Consider the following 22,822-nt stretch of genomic DNA (forward strand, 5'->3'; position numbering starts at 1 on the left):
CTCTTGGACAGCTTCAAACCTGCAATAACTGTTGAAATAAATGACAAAGTGGAGGATTTTCATTTTCCACTGACTCTTCTGTAAGCTGTGCACAAAAAGTCACACCCTACACAATTTGCACCACACTTATCTTCCACGGCAAGACACCTGCCCAATAACAAGAGAATTTAACCAGCTCCCTGTGGCATTCATTTTTCATTCTCCATCCTAAGGGAACTTCTGGATATCTAACACACACAATATACCCAGAAAATTGAACTCTAGAGTGTGTGAACCATGATAAAAGTCACTACCCTAAGAGGACTTGGTGCAGAGCAGATCAAACAGGTCAAAGTCATCGGGGTGCTGTCCATTGACTTCAGTCAGCTTTTAAGCCGTTTATAAGAGAGAGATCTTTTCTGAAGAATTGTGATCTCGGAGCTACTTAGTTTGCTTCAGGGCTCAGTAGTGAGTAGACACTGCCATCTAGTGGGAATTTCTTGACATACCTGCCACTTTGTGCTTTGAGTGGAAAGTTTGTTACCTTGAGGTTCTGTTTAAAAAAAAAGTCAAAAAGATAGTCGTCTCCTAGATAACCCCCCCCCCCCCCCAAAAAAAAAAAAAAGATACTGATTTTTATTTCAGCTACATCAGCTGATGATTTTTACTTATTTCATTTCTAGTTCAAAGCTCCTTCTTTCTCCCTGTGTGACTGCAATGGGGAGCCAATTTTGGGTGCCTGCCCAATCCAAATCCTGCCTCTTTCCCAAATCCCATGAACAAAAAACACAAATTAGAGGCTTGAGGGAAGTCATTCTACTGTGATCTCTGTATTAAGAATATTGGGATTGTGGCATGTGATATTTTTTGTACCCATAGTCAAGTTTAGACATAGCAGTTGTCTTCCAATTGACTCAAATTTCTCCCAGCAAAGATTTGCCAATACATTTAGCTTTTATTTTAGCATGCGCCTAAAGTATGCATGGGATCTACCCTATGGAGTTTGGGTACCACCCATGTCTTTAATGCAAGGCATGTGCTTAAGCATTCAGTGACTGGAGTTTTTAATCTCACAAATACTTTTGGTAAATTCTGTCAAACTACTCCCATTCATAAAATTAAACAGAAGATCTTTTGCAGATCTTTGGGGTGAAATTAAGTGAAACAGAGCCTATGCTGTAAGGTAGTTTCTTGTCTTTCTCAGTATATAAATGTATTTAAATACTAGGTGAAGTTAATGTAAGTATTTTATTCATTGCCAAATCTTCTCAGCGATCTGTTTGATTTTATTTCTACCAAAAAGAAATGCAATCCCTTTCAAACTTCCCATGAGTGTCTCAAGTAACAGTTTCAGTGCTGTCTAACAGCATAAGCCACAAACATTCTGAGCTGATCTTTATTCTCATTCTACCCCTGTGCTGATCTATCTTGTGGTGGTTCAGCCAACCTAAAACCATGGGCAATAACAAGTTATTACATCTCTAAAAGAGAGATGTAGTTTTTAGTTAAGCAATCAAGCTATAAGAGAACTTCCCCAGTGCTGGACTTGTTCACTAGATTTCCCTGAAAAGGCTTTTTTTTTTTTTTTTAAGAAATGCATGCTATTGTGAAGAAAAAAAAAAAAAAAAAAAAAAAAAAAAAAAAAAAAAAAGTATTCCTGTTCCATAGCAGAATTATGGGAAAAAATGAGGATAGCAGCCAAAAAGTTTTGCAGTGGTGTCTTACACTAATTTAGTGACAAAATCTGAGACAGGAAATAGTGCTTCATTTTAAGATGACATGGCACAGAGAGCATCATGTCACCAAGTCCCTGCAGCTTTACGTTTTTTTGTTTGTTTGTTTGTTTTTGTTCTTGAGTTTGTTTGTTTGATTGTTTGTTTTATTTTATTTGCTACATTAATCTTGAATTGAGAAGCAATCAGAGGGGGAAGCAGACAGAAAGAAATAGAATAAAAATACTATTGGAAATTATAAGTCCCAAAAAGTGCCAAGAAAGGTTTATACTTTAAACTCATTTGGACATGCTGAAAACATGCTTTACTTTCCCTGCAGGAAAGCCATTAACCCTACAAATATAAATAAGACATGTATTCCAAGTAAACTGTTTCCTAGCTTTAGTTTTGTAGAAAAGATCATTAGCCTTTGCACAATAACGAGGTCAAGCAGTAACATTTTGTTTGCATCAGTAGCTGTGCTTGGTTAAACATGGTGTTTGTTGACTATTCTGGAATGCAAAGCCCATGCTATTGATCTCAGCCACTTGGTGTGCCTTTTGGAGATAAAGGAACTGCTGAAATGTCTAAGTGCATGTCTCAAAGCTGAGATACTGCTCACTCCTGGATTCACCTTGACAGGGCAAACATCTGAAAGAGCTGAATGGATTACTCGTTAAAAAGGAAATGAGTCCCTCAAGTAAGGCTGGTTATCTGAAAATTTAAATAACAAATCTCCCACAAGGCAGGATCTTGTTTGTGACAGGAAGGCTCTGCTTATTCTGTTTAATTACCAGCCATCTGAATGACAAAAATAGTGACCAGCTAATAAAATCAGCCACTTTACAGCTCTTGCTGTAATCCTGGTTTTCTTGGATTTAATTGGTGGACTGTCATCCTGCCACCTAACTGGCAGATTAAGGCTGTGATTTAATTCAGTCTGATATGGGGGGGAGGGAGGGGGGGGGGGGGGGGAGGGAATAAATAAATAAATTGAACTTTTATTATAAAAACATCTTCATGGACTTTTGTAATCATCAGATCCAAGGTCCTCCCATGAGGCAAGAAAATATATAGCCACTGTTCCCCAGGCTATCAGTTGCCAATCAGTCAGCCATGTGTTGTCTGCTGCCATGTGGGAAGCCTGAGGAGCTGGTCCCCTGCCTCACTGTGGCTCCAGCCCATGGACCTTCTGCCCTCTTTCTACGGGGAAGTTTTCAGTACTTTTCAGCAAAGTAAACTAGAACAACTAAGTCCAATGTGTTAGCATGGGTTTCAGTTTCGCCAAAAGACTGTACAAGAAAGATTTCCTAAAAGGCAAAAAGAGTGCAGTGGGAGCTCCTGTTTTTGGCATGAAATGATGGCAAGACACAACAGTGTGTGGTTTCCAAAGGACCAAATGCATGTACAGATATCAAAATGTTGTTGCCAAGGCCAGTTCCTGCTGTTTTCTGGTCACACCAAAACACAGATTTTTTTTGATAACACGAAGCAAGTGTCCTGCCTTCATGGATGCTGAGGGCTTTGCCAAGAGCCTGGCACAGCAGTGTCAGCGTCCTGCAGCCTCCCCAGCAAGACATGCTTCACAGCTGGAGGTAAAGGGCTAGACCTTCTGTGAAGCTCACTATAAGCTTACATGTCCTTACATGTCCTGGAAGTGCTTTTCATTTTAATTGCTTTGACATTAGCCAGGGCAGTAAAAATATTTAGGTCAATATAATTATTTCTGCTGAGTACCTTTCTTCTTTTCATGGTCTTTCTTCCATGTATGAACTTAGCATTTGAATCTCTTTAGGTTTTCAGGACCCTAAATCATACCTTATGAATGATACAGCTAAAACTAGTGCTAATGGTGCTGATTGAAGCATGACTGTTGGTAAAAGGATGCCTTGGACTTTATCAACTCCAACACAGCACTGCTTAGCGTGGCTTTGCTGGTGTGCTGAGACAGCATCAGTTTCCCTGAAGACAGAAGGTAGTAGCAGGGTGGCTGGAATGATACAAGTGGGCTTTGGCTCCTCTGTGAACATAGCTAATCTGTTTTGGACATGATCTTAAAAAACGAACAAACCCAAATGGTAGATGTTGCCAAGGAATGAAATTAAAATATTGGGTTTTGTTTTCTTTTTTTTTCTTTTTTTCTTTTTTCTTTGTACAATATAACTGTTCTACAAGACAGTAATTGCATTGAAATACAAAGAACTTAAATGAAGTAGCCACTTAAAGAATGGCATCTTATTTAGATTATTTTGAGTGGTGTTTTCCAACAGGAGATTTATGAATTGTTTAGGATACTTCTTTTTGCAAGAGGAGGGGTATCTGTACATTTCACAGACTTTGTAGAGAGATTGTAAGGAATATCTCTGAAAACAAAGAGTACAATGCAGTATGTAACATGGGATTTGGTTCTTTCCCATTACGTTTCTGCTGATGTAGTTTTACTGGACATAGTGCAGTCACCCCTGGTTTACAGTAGTTTAAGTGGAAAACAGAGTCAAGCTCATGGTCATGCAAAAATGTCATCTGTAAGAAGAAAGCAAATTATTAGTTTATTTTTGTAACAACTTATTCAACTCAAACTGTGAGAATCTTTTTGTATCATTATCATGTTATCAGGGGCTAAATAAGGATCTGAAAAACTACAGAGGAGCTGGGTGGGGACCTAAGAAAGCAATTCAGCGGTCTGGAACTTCCTCTGCTAAGCAATTCTGGCACTGAAACCAAATGAAATCAGAGGTATTCAGCCAAAATAAACTCATGCAATGATGATATTAGATATGAGGTAACAGCATGTCATGCTGGAGGATATCAGACATTCTTGAGTAAACCACACAGCCCAGATATAATCCCTTGCCATTATGCTGCAGCCCTGCCAACAAAGCAGACAAATTTTGGGCTCGGGTGGGAGCTGGCAAGTTGCTGAGCACCTTCAGCTCACACGCCCCCAGTTGCCATGAAGCATCCCAGTTCCCACACACTGACCCCTGCAGAAGCATGCAGCTCTCTGCAGCTGCAGTTCCACAAGACAGAGCCGCGAGGCTTTGCTGTCAGGGCGTCACTAACCAAACTTTTCTACCATTAACCTGGCTGTTTTCACAGCTTTTTCCTTGTGTCCCTATGTCTTGGCATATTCTCAAAGGAGCAGATGCTACCTTTCAGTAGGGCAGGTGGTGAGATGTGAGGGGTGACTGAGACGAGTGCGTGGGGCCATAACACAGGTAAACCTAAGCCCTTGGCGTGTGTGTGCACCCTGCCTTAGCCAGCAATAGGCATCTCACATGGCCTCGGCACATTCCCAGACCCTTCACCAGCTTGGCTGTGCCAAGTCACTAGACCTGAGGCGAGGCAGCACTTCCGACATATCCTTTTGCAAAAGGGAGCACTCCAAATTACAAAAATACACACTGTGCATGGGCACACGCCTTACCTCCCATTGTCCTCACCGGCCCAGGAGATATCAGGAGGTATATGCAGAATTTTCTTTAGTTAATTTTGTTGGTTATTTTTTTGTACCAGGTGTTGCAGGAGGCCCACACACAACAGATCCCATTTGACACATGTATATGGTATTTTACTACCATGCTTACAAAAGGTTATACTCTTCATTTCTCAGTTGATGTGAGTTTTTGAATTCTGGACATCAGTAAGGAAGTTAGAATGTGTTGCAGTTTAGGACTATGAGATACTAAAGCATAGAGGTGAAGTTAAGCAGGTCCCACAAAAGTAGGAAGATGTTTTATGAATTGCTAGAGGTAACAGATTCAGTGCAGAACAAATTTATTTAAATCATGATTGTTAAATTGCTTGGATAATTAAAACCAGTGATGGACACATAACAGGAAAATATGCATTTAACTCTTTTGTTGTTGTTGTTGTTGTTGTTGTTATTGTTCATAGCTTGATTCCTTGTAAGGTAAATACTACTTGCATAGAGTATGTAAACTGTATTACTAAAATGGTTTTACACAGGCAATGAATAGTGGTTATTTCATAAAGCTAAGCAAATAGAAAGCTAAACTTTTATGACATTTATGTGGGCCAACTCTAGACAGAAAGATGTAAGCATTGTAGGAACTCTGTCATTTTGACCATACAAGGGACTATCTGCCAATTAAAGCCTGGCATTTATGTGAATTCCTGTTCTTTTAGATATCTATTTTTAGCCACCATCAAATTCTTGGAGTGACACAACAGGAATCACAAAGAAAATTGCTAAGAATAGTTTCCCATATTTCCTCTAGCTTTTCTTTGCATAACATTAAGGAAATCTCAAGTTACTGAGCTTCAGTTGGGATCAAGATGAAACAAGAAGTGGAGTAAACAGTATCCCACCACTGCTAACTTCAAGGACAGTAGTGCATATGTCCCCTATGAAAGACATTGGATAGATTATCTATCTGTATGATAATCCCTTTGTTTTCCTGCTGGTTTCCTGCTGTCCCTCTTGATAGGGGCAGGTGCTGAGCTGGGAGGTGCAGAGCTGTTTGGTTAAATTAAGTGCAAACCTGCAAATTGACAGCTTCGAACCTAAAAAGCAGAGTCTGCCCAAATCAACATGTCAATTGTATGTTCCAGGTGCAGTGCCAGGAAGAAAAAAAAAATAATATATATATATATATATTATTATATATATATATATATATTTATATATATATATATATATTATATATATATATTTAATGCTAAAGCTATTTTTCTGCCATTTGAAACTTGTTGTTACATACTGACAATCAGATTTTTACTTCTAAAACTACTGTGCCAGTTTCCATTTTCACTCATATGTATGTGATCCAGATGTCTGTGGTGGTAATTTCTCTGCAGAAGGCAGAATTTGAATCATAATTTCTCAAGCTGCTCTATACTCTCAGTCTGCCACCTAAGCCTTTTTAATGGCAATATCAATCTGCAGTGATCTGGGGCCACTTTCTGACACCTTTACTTATTTCACACAAAATTCTGAAAGTCATCCTATTGCATGGCTTCATTAATGAAGAATAAATAATTTGAATTTGAGAATGCAGCCTGTGGTTTGTCATTTAGTAGACATGGACTAGTAGGGGTAGTAGCTTATTCATTGCATTTCCTGGCTTTGTGCTTTCAGCCTATGTAAGGTAGAGTGTGATCCAACACATTTTTGTTGAGATAGTCCTTGAACTGAATTGTGTCAACTTGTTTTACTCACCTGATACTAGTCTACAGTAAGTAAAATGTAGCATCAAAATACTTTTTGTCTGTTAATAGAGTGGGAAGATATTGTAAATCTAGTTTTGTGTAGTTTGTGCTTAACTGCCTGAACCCAACAATTGAGGTTGCTCATCATCAACGGTAATATTTTGTGTTCTGTAAAATGAAATGTAAATATATTCCAACACTGGAAATAATGGGTGTGCTTCTCTTTTCTGCAGCAATATGAGAACTGGCGACCAAACCAGCCAGACAGTTTCTTTTCTGCTGGAGAAGACTGTGTTGTTATAATATGGCATGAGAATGGGCAATGGAATGATGTTCCATGCAATTATCACCTAACCTATACCTGCAAGAAAGGAACAGGTACAAACTTTACAGTAACTATAGCATAATTCCAGTTTTATAAACACAAAGGGACAAATTCTAAGTGATTTATGGTGACCAATAGAGTGAACCGAGAGCTGAGTTAGCCCCACAAACTTGTTTTTCTCTATCCACATATTAAACTTTTCCTAATCTGCTCTTGAGTCAAGGTCAAAATGGTACACAATAGAAACTCCTAGTTGAAACCAGACAAATTTCTTATTTGCAGATCTCAACAAAAGAGGCATTTACGTACTTGGCAGACCTGCTTTACCTGTGTGCCACTGTGAACAATGTGCGTAGCAGTGACAGAATGCACAGGAATGGCACAAAGCTGCACCAGGGGAGGTTCAGACTGAAGGAATCTGAAAGGCACATTGGACTTATACACTGCTAGAGCTGATGCTTACATACAATCACAGAATAGCTTGGGTTGGAAGGGAATTTAAAGACCATCTGGTTCCAACCCCCTTGCTATGGGCAGGGACACCTCCCACCAGACGAGGTTGCCCAAGGCCCCATCCAGCCTGGCCTTGAACACCTCCAGGGATCAGGCATCCACAGCTTCTCTGGGCAACCTGTACCAGGGATTCACCACCCTCAGAGTGAAGAATTTCTTCTTTATAGGTAATCTAAACCTATTCTCTTTTAGTTTAAAATCATTACTCCTTGTCTTCTCACTATACCCCCTGACACAGAGTCCCTCCCCAGATTTCCTATAGCCCTCTTTCGGCACTGGCAGGCCACTATAAAGTCTTCCCAGAGCCTTCTCTTCTCCAGGCTGAACAACTCCAACTCCCTCAGCCTGTCTTCATAGGAGAGGTGCTCCAGTTCTTTGATCATACAGGACGCTCTTACAGGCCCCTGTCCTTCTTCTGCTGGGGTCCCAGAGCTGAGTGCAGGACTCCAGGTGGGGTCTCACAAGAGCAGAACAGAGGAGGACAATCCCCTCCCTCACCCAGATGATCCATGCTGCTGTTGGTGTAGCCCAGGGTACGGTTGGCTTTCCAGGCTGCAATCACACATTGCTGGCTTGTGTTGAGCTTCTTGTCAACAAACATTCCCAGGTTATTCTTCTCAGAGCTGGTCTCAATCCATTCTCTGCCCAGCCTGTATTTGGGCTTGGGATCGCGCTGACCCATATGCAGGACCTTGAACTTGGCTTTGTTGAACTTCATGAGGTTTGCATAGGCCCACCTCTCAGGCCCATCCAGGTCCCTCTGGATGGCATCCCTTCCCTCCAGTGTGTCGACCACACCACCCAGCTCGCTGTCATCAGCAAACTTGCTGAGGGTGCACAAGGTCCTACTGCCGATGTCACTTACAAAGATGTCAAACAGCAATGGTCCCAACACCAATCCCTGAGGTTCACCACTCCTTCCTGATCTCCACATCGTTATTGAGCTGTCTACCACAACTCTTTGAGTGCAACCATTCCTTACCCAGTGAGTGCTCCATCCATCAAATCCCTGTCTCTCCAATTTAGGGACAAGGATATCATGCGGTCAGTGTCAGATGCTTTGCACATGTCCAGGTAGATAATGTCAGTTGCTTTTCCCCTATCCTTCATTGCTGTAACCCCATCATAGAACGCCATCAGATTTGTGAGGCACAACCTACCCTTAGTGAAGCCATGCTGGCTGTTACCAATCACTACCTTATTTTCCATGTGCCTTAGACCAAGCTAAGGAGGGTCTTCCAGGAGTGTCTGCTCCATGATGCTGCTGAACGCAGAAGTGGCCTGTAGTTGCCTGGGTCAATGAAACCTCAAACACGAGAGTTGCCAGGGGATGTATATTAACACTTTAGTTGTTCTCTGTCTTTTTAGACTGGGAAAGTAAAGAAGAAACCAAAATCTCTTGTGCACTCCACTGTTGCCCAATTATCATTTACAGCATTTTGATAACATGTTCATTGTGTGTTGAAGGGTGCATGAGTTTTAAGTGCTTTTAAAAAGTCTGCTGTTGAGGAAGACCTGAGAAGTTTTAAGAATGAGATTTTTTTTATTTTATTTTATTTTTTTTTTAATCAAATGCTTGTAATAACTTCACTGCTCTTCAGGTTTTGCAGCTTTCCAGTGAAAATCTTTTCTTTGTTTGAGTATGAAAACTTTTTTGGTTCAAAATTATATCAGAAATTTAAACCAAAAAGGAAATATTAACCATGCATTTTGCAGTTTTACCATTTCCATCATTATTGTATTCGATGTACAGAACCGGAGAACTACAGAAAAAAGTGATCTACCTGTCCTTATTTGGACATGTCTCTTGGGATTTTTGCTAAAATCTCTTGACATGTCCCCATAGACAGAATTTACCTCAGAAAGGCATTTACAAACTGGGGTTTTGTCTTCCTTTAAGTTGCCTGTGGTCAGCCTCCTGTTGTGGAAAATGCAAAGACCTTTGGGAAGATGAAACCTCGTTATGAGATCAACTCACTTATTAGATATCACTGCAAAGATGGCTTCATCCAGCGTCATATTCCAACCATCCGGTGCCAAGGGAATGGAAGATGGGATATGCCTAAAATTACATGCATGAATCGTAAGTTCTCTGAAAAGGAATCAGTGCTGCCTCAGAAACAATAGATTCATTAATGTAAAGATGAGCATCTGTAATGATAAGTAATGAAAAGTAATGAGTATATTTTTAAAAGAAGTGCAAACCTTATATTATAGATTATGACAGCAGTACAGCTCACACTATCTGTAGAAAAATCACTGGGATTCTAAAACTAATAAAAATGTTACTTTTCTGTTTTTAGAAAAGCCATTAAGATTCTTTTCAATTAAGCAGCAACATTCTTACAAAGTCTCTGAATTCATAGGTTCTCAATAATGCTAACAATGCCTTCTGCAGATGTGGTCTAACTATTTTCAAGAGATGCTTCTCCTGTCTGTAACATGGCCTTAGTATCAGTTAATCATTTGTTAACTCCCTAATTAATCACAAATAATAGAAAATTAATGTGAAGCGTAGCCAGTCCATTCATGCTGATATCATTTCAAATTAATTAATATATTCTTTTTCTCCCTCCTTTTCATTGCAGCGTCCACGTACCAAAGGACTTATTCTAAGAAATACTACTATAAACATTCTTCATCAGGAAAGGGAACATCATTAAATTCATCAAAACACTACCATCGCTGGATCAGGACATGGCAGGACTCAAGGCGCTGAGTGCTAAATGGTGAATGGGGATTTCCACCATTTCAGCCAAAGTTCTAACTTTCTGTGCCTTTTCTATCACTTATAGGAGTATTATCAAATTGTTTTGAAACTATGGACTCCGGTATTCACAATGCATTTTGCAAAAATATTGTGTTTATCAGAAAACAAAAAAAAAATAAAAATAAAAATTATATAGAGGAGAAGTGCTTATGGGGATAAAAAGAGACCATTTCCAGCCTATAATGATTATTAGTTTTCTATATGCCATCAGTGTGGACCATTTTATGACATATACCAGCCTTCTGCAATATTTAAACAGCTCAATTTTAGCACCAATGAAAATGTAAATAAGATGATTTTAATGTTGTTTAATTGTGTGTTGTTTTAAAAATCCTGTATATAAAATGAAAAGTCACACTAAGTTCAGGCATATTTATGGTTAGAATGGCCTCAGAGGTCTTCAGTCATTTGTGACATTGTTTTTATGTTGTTTACCTAGGCTGGAAATGGTTGAAATAACTTCACTGACTGAAATTTGCTATTACAAGGTGAAGATAAACACACAAGTGACATGACTTTTTCTTTTTAATGCAAACTGTGCCAGTTACCATCCAAGGTACAGTGTGTGTCCATGTGATGCAAAATTTAGAGCACATAAAGTGGGGATATAGCATGAACTAGGGACTGCAATGTGGAACTTTTTTTCTGCTCTCCATTCCAGCCTCATCATTCATGAGAAAGGACTGCATGGAGGACTTGTATATGACAAGGAGGGCCTGTAAAAATCCAAGTGCTAATACATTAACTTTATCAACCAGGGCCACCTTTTCTGAAAGAAAGAAAAAAAGAGGAAAAAAAAAAAAAAGAAAAAAAATGAAAAAAAAAAAAAGACTTTCACAACATTAACCACAAGGTCTATATTACAGGTCTCTGCATTCTAAAATGGAGTTAGACCTAGTGTTTGGGGGATCTTTTTTTGTAAAAAACAAACAAAAATCAAAAAAGTAAATAATTTTGTATATATAACCATTTTTTAATCTTTTTATAAAGTAATGAATGTTTGTGTATGAATGCTGCAGCTGTGAAGCGTACATAAATAAATGAAGTAAGCCATACTGATTTAATTTATTGGATGTTATTTTACCCATGCAAAGAAGATTAAAAGAGCTCGCCAGTGCAGTATTAGCCCCTGAGCTCCACTTTTGGAACCATCTTTTGCTATTTTCCCAGAGAACAAAATTCCTGCTAAACAGGATCATTTGTTTGTGGTTAGATGGGTGAGAACTGTGTGAATTAAGGAAGAATCAGGATCTTGGCTTTCTAGGAAGAAGTGTGTGCACAAAGAGGTTTTAGGTTGTAGTTGGTGCAGTGTGTATGTAGGAGTTTTCTATTATGATTTCTTACCCTGGTCAGCGCGACAACTGACCTGGATGTGTATAGTAAGTGTAGAAGGTAATGTTTGAAAGGACTTCTCCACATAAAGGATTGTGTCTGGTTATTTCTGCAAAGTTCCCTGCACGTCTTTGGGCACAGGAAAAAAAATAAATAATAAAGGATAAATAAAGTAAGTTCCCTAGGATACATACATACAACTTTCAAAATAACACTGCAAATACAAACAGAGTTGGGAGGCTTATGCCTTTGTGTTAGTGTGGGGATATGATGCAAGAAGTTGAAAAGGAAAGGAAAAGAATCAAAAACCCAGCCAACATGTACAAGTTTGTCCCAGGCAGAACTGCCCATGAGGCGACCTTGCCATGGTTTATTGGGACCATTGATTACAGTCCCAGGCAACATCTCTTAAAAAATTGCAGTGACTGCTCCACCATGGATACCCAGTCTTTGTGCGTTCAACATGGCAATGCGTCACTGTGTTGGCCGGTTCATTCCCCACCCCTACCCCCAAACAATGCACATAATACTTTTCTCTATTTATATTATCTTGTATAGTGTATAATGTGAATGTCTGTTTTTTGTGAATGAAAGTCTAAAATCTTTGTAACTTTTATATCTGCTTCTGTTTCACCAAAGAAACAAGGTTTTGCTATACTGTGACTTGTCTTGTTATTGCATGTCTTCCTGTTTAAATCTATGCAATGTGATTTTTTTCATATGAATACGGTTAGACTGTCAGGTACTTCACAGTTATCATGGGCTTAGTCAATTGCCCACTGGAGTCAGAAAGTCAGCTGGCTGAACTTTAGTAGGTGCTGGATTTGACTTTATATGAGCAACTGTAGGAGATTTGGAGTAATATTTTAAGATATACGGTATATGTTTTGAAGTCGAATTTTGCTTGTATAAGTCAAGGCTCTGCTCATAAGTATACAGTATTCTGCACATCACTTCCTTGTACCAGAAGCATACAGAACAGAAAATATATTTTAACACTTTACAAACTTTCTCACCGTATGTATAAAAAACCCTGCATAGATTTGTTGTTTTCTTGTCTTCTTGTTGGATTTAAACAATGTTGTAAGGCATTCACATAACATTGTGATTGTAGTTTAAGTAGATTAGGTGCAGTGCTTATATTGATTTTTTTCACCTCCTTCTATTACGCATAATAAAATAGGACTGACAACATTCCTTATTAAAAAAAAAAAAAAAGAAAAAAAAAAAAAAGAAAAAAAATAACCAACCTGTTACCCATGCTTGTTTATTTAGACAGAGAATGGAGCTTTCTTCAGCTCTGAAGACTCTTTTTAACCCTGACCTAAACCCCAAGTGGTGCAGTGCTAGCATGCAGTTGGAACACATCCACTCACATTGCAGGGCCAGGTCTGGTGGGACACCGGGACATTACCGCAGCAAGCAGCTGCGTTCCAGTATCTGCAGCATCACCAAGCTCAGGAGTGTGGCAGGATGCTGTGATCAGCCTATAGAAACAGAAGACAAAGCCAGAGATTCAAACACAGATCACTTATTTATTTATTTATTTTAACGAGTATTCCTTAGCTCTGCTTTCTTGCCTTCCAGGTAAACCCAGAATCCTGTCAAATATTTTCCAGTTCCCCGGTGTCTGCTCCAGAAACTCTGCTTTAAGTTGCATTTGACAAATCCATGCAAGACAAACACCAGAGTAGTACTCCTGTAGTAGTCTCCCCCTGCTGCATAAGTATTAAACACTTTTTCTCGACTAACCCACTTTGTCCTGTTAATGGGATGCAGAAACAGCTGTAGAGGAGAAGGTCGAAAGGTTAGTAGAGGATGGGGTGTTGATGGTTACAGTCCTTAGCCGAAAGGAGTCCAGGTGTGCACTGCACATCCTCAGATTGCTGTCAGCATGTGGAGCATTTGGACCAAACAAGGATCAAGCTGCAGGTCAGTGCACAGGGCTCAAATGCCACATGGGAGCATCTGTGTTTCATGTGCCTATGAATATCCAAATAGAGTTCATTATTCCAAGAGTCTTCCTGCCCCTTACCACATTGGCTGAATTTGACTTCCCAGCAGATGGAGAGTCCTCCACCTCTACCTCCTCTAGAGGCTGGCACTACACAGGGTAGAAATGAGCCAGGCTACTTGTTTTGTTCTCAAGAGGATGTGCTGCCTACTGGAAACATCCCTGTATCCCAGCTGTGCCCTAAAAGTCACATAACTTGAAGCTAGGTAGGAAGAGGCAGCTTCCTGATGGCAGATCTCCTGGCAGGCCATTTATTTCTGTGGGACATCTCACCCAAGATGGAGACTGTGGATGGAAGTGGCATGTAGGAGAAATCACAAGTCCCTTGGCATGCAACAGGCATGCCAGCAAGATACAAGTGGGTTGGCAAGGGGCTGCCAAAGCAAGGAACAGCCTGCAAGGAGCTTTGGAGTGAGGATGTTTTTTTCCAGAGCAGTGGCTGAAGGAACATTGTTCAAGGGTCAGTCTATGGGTATGGTGTGGGTCCATGTCTGATACTTTCTTAAGCGAAAGGTCTTCATTTCTGCAGCCAGCATCCTTGCACTGAGCAGGTGCAGAAACTAGCACACACATGCAGAGATATTTCCTTGACAAGAGGATGGTGAGCCTGCAAAAGCCAGTGCAAGTTTGAGCTGTGAGAAGTTCTGCAGTACAGGAGCTTGGCAGACTGAAGACAACCTGAAGCAAGAGGAGGAGGAGCAGCAGCAGCTACCAATTTATATATTATTGTGTAACTGCTGAAAAGCTGGATATTGTCAAGAGTCCTAAGCGCACAAGTTCTGACTAAAATTAAATCCTTAGTGCCCTCTGCTGCTGTTTGCTGCTTTAATAAGTCGTCCCCCCCCCCCCCCCCCCTTTGTTATTTCCACAATGTAGATGCTGACTCTTCATCCAGAAGGGCCATGTTTTTATCTGCTGGGCTGTTGTCTGTTAAATGTCTACCCAAAAAAGAAGTTTTGCAGGTATACCTCCAAAACAGGAGGAGGCCTGAGGCCTGAGGCCTCGTCCCCCAAGGAAGGCTGCAGAGATGCCTCCTAGGGCTTCAGAGCAGGTCCATCAACTTTCATGGCATTCATGGGCAGAGAGGTATGAATCCTGGTGTGAACCAGAGCTATGGTAGCAGGGCGAATGGGTGACCACCTTCTTAGCTCGATTAAAAGGCTTGCATCCTGCCCTGCTGGGCAGCCCACCACAGCTGCCTCAGAGCTTCAGTGCTCCAGGAAATGTTTAAGTCTTTACATACTGAAAACAACTGGGAAAAAAAATGTTTTCAGTTCAGCTGCACTAAAACTCAAAGGCAAATGTATTCTCTTTCCGCAAAAACATACCACTTTTCATTTTATTACTTATTGTAAGCAGCAATGCGCATAAGCCTCTGTGACCATGCTGCTTTTCCTGACAAGCTGTGAAAGGGATACAAGTGATATTTGGACTAAGCACTGGTGGAAGCTGTAACATGAAAACACGCCAAGCAAGGTTGTTAACATGGTGAAGCCAAGCACAGCCATTCTAAGGAAAGAAGAAAAATGAGGAAATACAGAAAAATATGTATCACCTGAACACCCAAGCGGTAGAAATAGAAGGAAATTTAAGGGCCTGTAAAACACAATGTAATGCAAACTTTGACTTCCATGGAAAACAAATATATTCAAGTGAAGAAGCCATCAGCTGCTACTATGATAGAGGCTAACTTATGGTTTAATGCAGGTGGAAAAAAATAAAATAAAATAAAATAAAATAAAATAAAATAAAATAAAATAAAATAAAATAAAATAAAATAAAATAAAATAAAATAAAATAAAATAAAATAAAATAAAATAAAAGGGAGAGAGAAATCAGTCCTGGAGATGTGTCAGTGAGGAATTTCTTCCAAGGATGAGAATGGATTCATGACACTGGCAACCAAATTCAAGCAGGAAGGGATCCAGAATCCTGCTTCTGGGATGGTCAGAAGAATGGGGAAGCTACACACAATGCAAACACAGGTTGTGGTCCTGCACAGACACAACAGTTTGATGTACCAGCCACATGAGTTCTGGTTGTAAGCTGTAGAAGTTGCTTCATCCAGTGGTGAGAAGTTCTGTGATGGTAGAAGTCCTTACTACTTTAGCACAGGAGGAGATCGGTTCAGAAGAGGGAAGAAATGGTGTGGTTGCCTTTGGTAGCAGGTGAATGGCAGGAGTTTTGCTCCTGTGTTTCTTACACTAGTGTGTTCAAGTTGTTAATCAAAAATAATTTTCCTACATGGTATGGAAAACTATAATGCAGAGGCTTGGGAGAGGAAATACACAAAAATCAGTAGCAGACCCAGGAAATGGTTTTGTGGTTTTTAAGGGCACCGTTCCTTCACAGGTTAAAAGCAAGTGTGACTTTTTCTAAGCAGAAGATGGAAGTTTTGATTCCAAATGTATTAGAATCCAAGGCTGCTCTCTTCAGGGTTAAAATAAACTTTGGTCTCGCCCATGTACAATATATAAGTTAATATCTTATTACTATTATCATTTTAAATGCCTTTCTGAATGAAGAATTCCTTCGACAGCAAAGACCATACCTCTTCTGCTGCAGCTTGATCATCTTAAACTACGGCAGCTTTTTGAGGTAATCAAACCCTGACTTAGTAAGCACATTGTAGATCAACAGGGCGAGAGACAACTCCCAATACAGCATCCGTACAGACCTCTTGGCAGGAGAGGAGACAGCCCCCATCCCCACATGCCTGCTGAGACAGCTACTATTTTCACCTTCTTGCTCTATCCTGCAAGCAGGCAGGCTGGGAGTACAGTGGGAGCTAGGAAGGGACAGAAGCAGGACAGCTGACCCCAGCTGGCCAAAGGGGTATTGCATACCATATGGTGTCATGCTGGACAAGTAATACGGGGTGGCTGGTGTACTGGGTCTGGCTGGAATATTAACTTTCCCTGTAGCAGCCCCTACAGTGCTGTACTCTGCACTTGTAGCTGGAATAGCAGTGTTATCACACCAGTGTTGTGTCTACTGCTGAGCAGCACTGGCACAGCATTGGGCCTCTCTCTAACCCTCCTAGGGGGTGGGCAAAAAGTGAGAAGAGAAACATCACTAGGACAGCTGACCTAAACCAACTACAGGGATATTCCAAACCATGTGGTTTCACACTCAGCAATAAAAGGTGGAAATAGGAAGAAGAGGGGAGGGGTGGGCTCTCGTTGTGAAAACGTTGGTCCTCCTCCCGAACACCGGCTACGTGCGTTGAGGCCCTGCTTCAAGGATGTGCTCAAGCATTGCTCATTTGTGGGAAGTAGAGAGTAATTTATTTCCTCTGCACTTCCACATAGCCTCCATTTATTTTATTTGCTTGTTTTCCTCGCTTTTATTTTTCCCTTTCCCCCTCCCCTTTCCCCTTTCCCTTTTTATTTCCCTTTAGTTAAATTGTTTAGTTCATAATAATCTTTCTTTAATTATTATTATTATTTCCCTTTAATTAAATTCTCCTTATCTCAACCCGTGAGTTGTTCCTTGCTTTACTTCTCCCCCTCCTCATCTAAGGAGGGGGAGTGAGAGAGCGGTTGTGGTATTTAGCTGCCCAGCACGGTAAAACCACCACATCTGGCTGGGGGAATGCACGGGTACTGGCTGCCACTCTTTTCTGGGCCTGGTTACTACAGGTAGTTTGGCTTGACAGAAAGAAAGGCCACGTGGACTGCCCTGCACCTCCCATCCCGTGCCCTGGCTTTATTTTTACCACAAGTTTTTAGGTAATTTTGTTTCCTTTGCTCTTATGATATCTCCCTCTTCATCTTCCTGTTCCTCTGATGGCCCAGCCACTTTGGAGTAGCCTATCTTGTCTTCTTCTTCTCCCTCCCCAGACTGAGTAGGAGTTCCTCTGCTTTCTAAACGACCTGACTTTCTCAGCCCTTTTGAAAAAGGGGTATGATGTTTCCCTTTTTGCACTCACCAGGGACATTGCCTGACTGCCAACACTTTCCAGCTAGGACGGAGAGAGGCTTGACAGCTACACCAGCCTGTTCCCTCTGTACCCTGGGATTCATGTCATCAGGTCCCATAGAACTGTCACTGTTGTTTAGACTCATCAGCTTGTCTCGAACCCACTCTTCCCTTACAGGGGGTTTGTGGTGGTTTTACCATGCTGGGCAGCTAAATACCACAACTGCTCTCTCACTCCCCCTCTTTTTTGATGAGGAAGGGGAGAAGTAAAGCAAAGAACAACTCACGGGTTGAGATAAGGATAATTTAATTAAAGGGAAATAATAATAATAATTAAAGAAAGATTATTATGAACTAAACAATTTAACTAAAGGAAAATAAAAAGGGAAAGGAGAAAAGGGAGGGGGAAAGGGAAGATAAAAAGAAGGGAGGAAAACAAGCAAATAAAATAAATGGAGGCTATGTGGAAGTGCAGAGGAAATAAATTACTCTCTACTTCCCACAAATGAGCAATGCTTGAGCACATCCTTGAAGCAGGGCCTCAACGCACGTAGCCGGTGTTCGGGAGGAGGACCAACGTTTTCACAACGAGAGCCCACCCCTCCCCTCTTCTTCCTATTTCCACCTTTTATTGCTGAGTGTGAAACCACATGGTTTGGAATATCCCTGTAGTTGGTTTAGGTCAGCTGCCCTAGTGATGTTTCTCTTCTCACTTTTTGCCCACCCCCTAGGAGGGTTAGAGAGAGGCCCAATGCTGTGCCAGTGCTGCTCAGCAGTAGACACAACACTGGTGTGATAACACTGCTATTCCAGCTACAAGTGCAGAGTACAGCACTGTATGGGCTGCTGCCGGGAAAGGTAACATCCCAGCCAGACCCAGTACAGGGTGGGACTTTGCTCCCCCAGCCTCCATCTAGGGGTTCAGGGAAATGAAAGACTGAGGAAGCCTGCCTACCAGTGCAGACGGAGGCAAAGAAGTTGTTGAGTACCTCAGCTTTCTCCATGTCTCTCCTTAACAAATATTCAGGTAGAGGAACTCACTCCTAGGATAAGAAATTAGACACCTCTAACTGCTTACACACTCCGATTTTCACCCCTCGGTCTCCTATTGACACAAATGGTAGAGTTGCATGGTGGCCCTTGCGGACTCCTGCTGTCACCCCAGTGCAGCAGCCCGAAGGAAGCTGGCTCCTCTCTTGTGCTCTTCCTTGAGACTCTGTGCAGAAGGGATGCCACCTCTGGCACAAGGGCTGGGGGATGGGAAAGAAGCACTCACACAACCCCTGAGAACTGGCAACAGAGTGGTTTATTGCCGGGACGTCTTGCAGGTAAGCCTGCAGGACGTCCATGGTGTCTGGGGGCTCCATCGCAAGCTAATGCTTGCGATGGAGCCTGCGCGACGACGAGTAGGGGGCTGGCCGCGCACTCCTGCGATGCTGTTGTCGTGCTTGCAGAGCAGACAGCAAAGACGCACTGCGGAAGTCCCATGCCTGTTCTGGCCGAGGTGGATCCACTTGCATTGGTTCATCCATGTTTTGTGGAGGTTCCACCTCCATGGGCTCCTCGGTGTTGGGCAAAAGGCTGAGCCAGTCCTTGCCCGGGACTGCCCAAACAGGATGCCTTCCAGATGAAAGTTTTCCAGGCCGGGGTGCTGAACCACGGGATCGTTCCGTTCCATGCCGACGTCCACTGTCAGCTTGATTGCCATGCGTGGATCCGACGTTGCCATCTCGTTTATGGCCCTGGCTGGGTGCCGCACCATGGTAGGGATAATAGGCACGCCTGTGCTCCCTGCGGCTGTCTGCCAGATCCTGCTGCCTTTGCCCAACGCCGCTGTTGCGCCACTCGTAGGACCGGGGCCTGGAGTCTCTGGATGGATGCTGGGAAGGACTGCGCGTGGCCCGGGATGGCTGATGACCATGCCCATCCTTGCTTGCGACTGGCCGCATGGGATGCCTTCCATCTGGGAGGTTTTGAGGCTGGGGTGTGGAACCAGAGGGCTGTCCACTTCCATGCCTTGGTCCCATGCCACGGTGCGTTTGATTTCCATGCATGGGTCCGACGCTGCCGTCTGTGCTACGGCCACGGCTGGGTCCCGCGCCATGGTAGGGATGATAGGCACGCCTGTGCTCCCCACGGCTGTCTGCCAGATCCTCCTGCCTTCTCCCCACGCTGCTGTTGCGCCAATCATAGGAACGAGGCCTGGAGTCTCTGGATGGCTGCCGGGAAGGACTGCGCATGGCCCGGGATGGCTGATGCTCAAGTCCGTCCCTTCTTGGGACAGGCCGCATGGGATGCCTTCCATCTGGGACGGTTCCAGGTTGGGGTGCGGAACGAGAGGGTTGTCCGCTTCCACGCCACTGTCCCATGCCACGGTGTGCTTCCTTGCCATTTGTGGCACCGACGCTGCCATCTGTGTAGCGGCCATGGCTGGGTCCCGTGCTCTGCTGTGGACTGTGGGCACGCCTGTGCCTCACGTGGGTGTCCATCTGATGCTGCCACTCTCTCCCCACGCCACCGTTGCGCCACTGGGAAGGCCCAGGCCCCCTGTTGCTGGATGGCTGAGGGGCTGGCCTGTTCCCAGCATCATTGCGGTGCCAATGGTACCGCTTATAGTGGTCAATGGGCTGCATGCCAGAGCTGCCTTGGGCACTGGTGTCTGCTGTGCCGCCGGCGCTCTGCCTCTGCCCATGACGCTTCTTCTCAGTTGCTTTCCTTGCTGGTGCTTGCTGGGACTGCATCGCTGTCCGCTCACACCAACGAGGACCGCCTCTCACCTTGCTGCTTCTGGTCTTCCTTCTGCCGCCAATGCCGGCTCTCAGAGGGCCTAGAAGCTCAGCGAGTGGCGGGCCAGCGGCAGGGGGGGCTTTTTATAGGCAAAGGCGGGGCAGTGGTGGCCACTGTGACCTCAGCAAGCCTCAGTGATGCAGTGGCCCATGCGTGGCCAAGTTTGGGCGGCTGCATTGGGAGTGTTCTGGAAGATGCCCTCACGTGGAGGAAGGAGGAGGGATAGGGGGCTGAGGGCCCCTTGTGTGGGGCTGGCTCCCCCGGGCCATTTGGCTTGTCAGAGTGAAAGGCTGCGCCTTGGCCACGGGGACTGCCCTGCACCTCCCATCTTGTGCCCTGCATTTCTTTTTAACACTGTTTTTTAGGTAATTAGCTCTATTCCTTATGCAAAAGAAGAGAAGCAAGGTGCATCTTCAGCCCTAATTCCCAGGTGCGCTTGTGCTCTGACTGAAGAATTTCTTCCCCACATCACATCTAGTCTAAATCTCCCCTCCATTTGTTCAAAGCCGTTCTCCCTTGTTCTGTGGCTACACTCCCTGATAGAGTCCCTCTCCAGCTCTCTTTTAGGCCACTTCTATGGGTTGGCTTAGGTGGCAAAAATGCAGGACCTAGCAAATCGCAGCCTTATCTGCCTTGGTCCACATGTTCCACATGTTCTTTTCCAGCTCTCTCTCTAGCCTCTGAGCAGTGTACTATAGAGTCATAGAAACATGAAGGTTGGAAAAGACCTCCAAGATCATCCGGTCCAACCATCACCCTGCTTCCCATGTCACACACTAAACCACGTCCCTATGCACCAGGTCCAACCTTTACTTGAACACCCCCAGTGGTGTCAGGACCGTGGACTGTTCCAACTCTTAAATCCTCCCCAAAAGTCATTGTCAAACCTTTTTGTTAGTGTTGCAACCTGAGCTGGCCCTCAGGTGGACGTTTAAGCCAAAGCCCTGTGATTCCCAGGCTGGCATCTCTAATGCATCTCTACAGCCTTTTGACTCCCTTTGCTCACATTTGGTTATTTCTCTTTGCTCTGGGTAAAATAAAATTGTCTTCTTTTCAACGGGTTGAACAGTTTGTGCTAGTTTTCTAGTAGTTGCAGTGTATAAGGAGATCCTACACACAGCGTAGAGCGATTCATGACACCTAATCATTCACACCATTTCGTCTTGTGGAGCCAATATCCATCTGGTATCTCCATGTGGTATCTGCAGCATTTTGGAGCAAAGGTTTATCTGTTGGCACTGTGTCGTCACTGTCAAGGAGCAGTTAAAGTGGTTTGAAGGAGAAATAAATAAATAAATAAATAAGGGAAAAGGGATGTTTTGATTCCTTCTGTCCTGTGTCCCTTCCATACCGGCAGCCTGGCTCCCTCCCCAAGGGTGTGCTTTCCAGACAGCCATTTCTGGAGGCAGACTAAGACAGACCAAAATCACGTGAAATTAATACTGTTATAAAAGGGAATTGTTATGTCAGTGAGAAAAATGCAGGGAGAATGATGGGAGGAACACAACATAGGTATTGATTTGAAAATGGAAAATCAATCCATGTTAACTTTGTATTAGGGAAGAACTTGAGCTTATACAAAATAATTTAGAGCAGCCAACCAATGGCATCCTCAGTGAATGCACATGAGCATCATTGCTAGCTATAGCAAAAGATACACAGCTGTAGTTTTCAGTAAATAGACCTAATTGTTTGATTTCTCATTTGGTAATACAGTGTTTATTTGCACTCTCCGTTACAATATTTTTAAGCGGCTACTATCCTTTAGGACTTAATACACAACTTTTAGCCTGTGTTTGTACAAGTGGACTACATTTTCGTTGGCTTTCCTGTTCTGGGAAATTGTTAGGAACAGCTGTTTGTACATATATAGCTGAACATTCGAGTTTAAAATGACAAGCAATGGAGATACAAGATTTTTCAAGATACTTGAAGTGACATCAACCTACTCCTGAAGTGAAAGGACTTCTAAAGTGAAAAGCTTAAGACATCCAGCAACCCTTACTGTTGCTTGAGTAGCAGATTCCTCCTGAACATGAGATTCTGAATATGAAAATTATGGAAAAGCTTGGAGGTTGGTCAACAAACGTTTTTTGAGCTTTCAAGTACAGTGGACAGTACCTGATGTGTAATTACACTAAGTAAGTTACTTTATATTTTATCACATTGTTTTTATCGCAAGCTTTACATATTGGAAGCTTTGTTTTTCAGGGGAAAAAAAAAAAAAAAAAGATATTTGTATATTAATGGAGTCAGATGAGTGACTGCAAGGCAGTATTAACACCATCAGCATTCAC

The 22,822-nt window shown here is 42.7% G+C and overlaps 1 protein-coding gene across 2 annotated transcripts in view; it reads left to right on the forward strand.

Moving 5' to 3' along the window:
• VCAN (versican) overlaps nucleotides 1-12,466 on the forward strand; it is a 112,822-nt gene extending 100,356 nt beyond the window's left edge. For both annotated transcript variants that reach the window (XM_084504966.1, XM_084504967.1), the window contains 3 exons: nucleotides 7,097-7,241; nucleotides 9,602-9,784; nucleotides 10,290-12,466. In XM_084504966.1, the coding sequence (XP_084361092.1) occupies nucleotides 7,097-7,241; nucleotides 9,602-9,784; nucleotides 10,290-10,420 (459 nt within the window). In that variant the 3' untranslated portion in view covers nucleotides 10,421-12,466. The remainder of the gene's footprint in view (nucleotides 1-7,096; nucleotides 7,242-9,601; nucleotides 9,785-10,289) is intronic.
• The last annotated feature ends 10,356 nt before the right edge of the window (nucleotides 12,467-22,822 follow it).

Source organism: Aythya ferina, assembly GCF_964211825.1.
Source record: "Aythya ferina genome assembly, chromosome: Z".
NCBI classification, from domain to species: domain Eukaryota; kingdom Metazoa; phylum Chordata; class Aves; order Anseriformes; family Anatidae; genus Aythya; species Aythya ferina.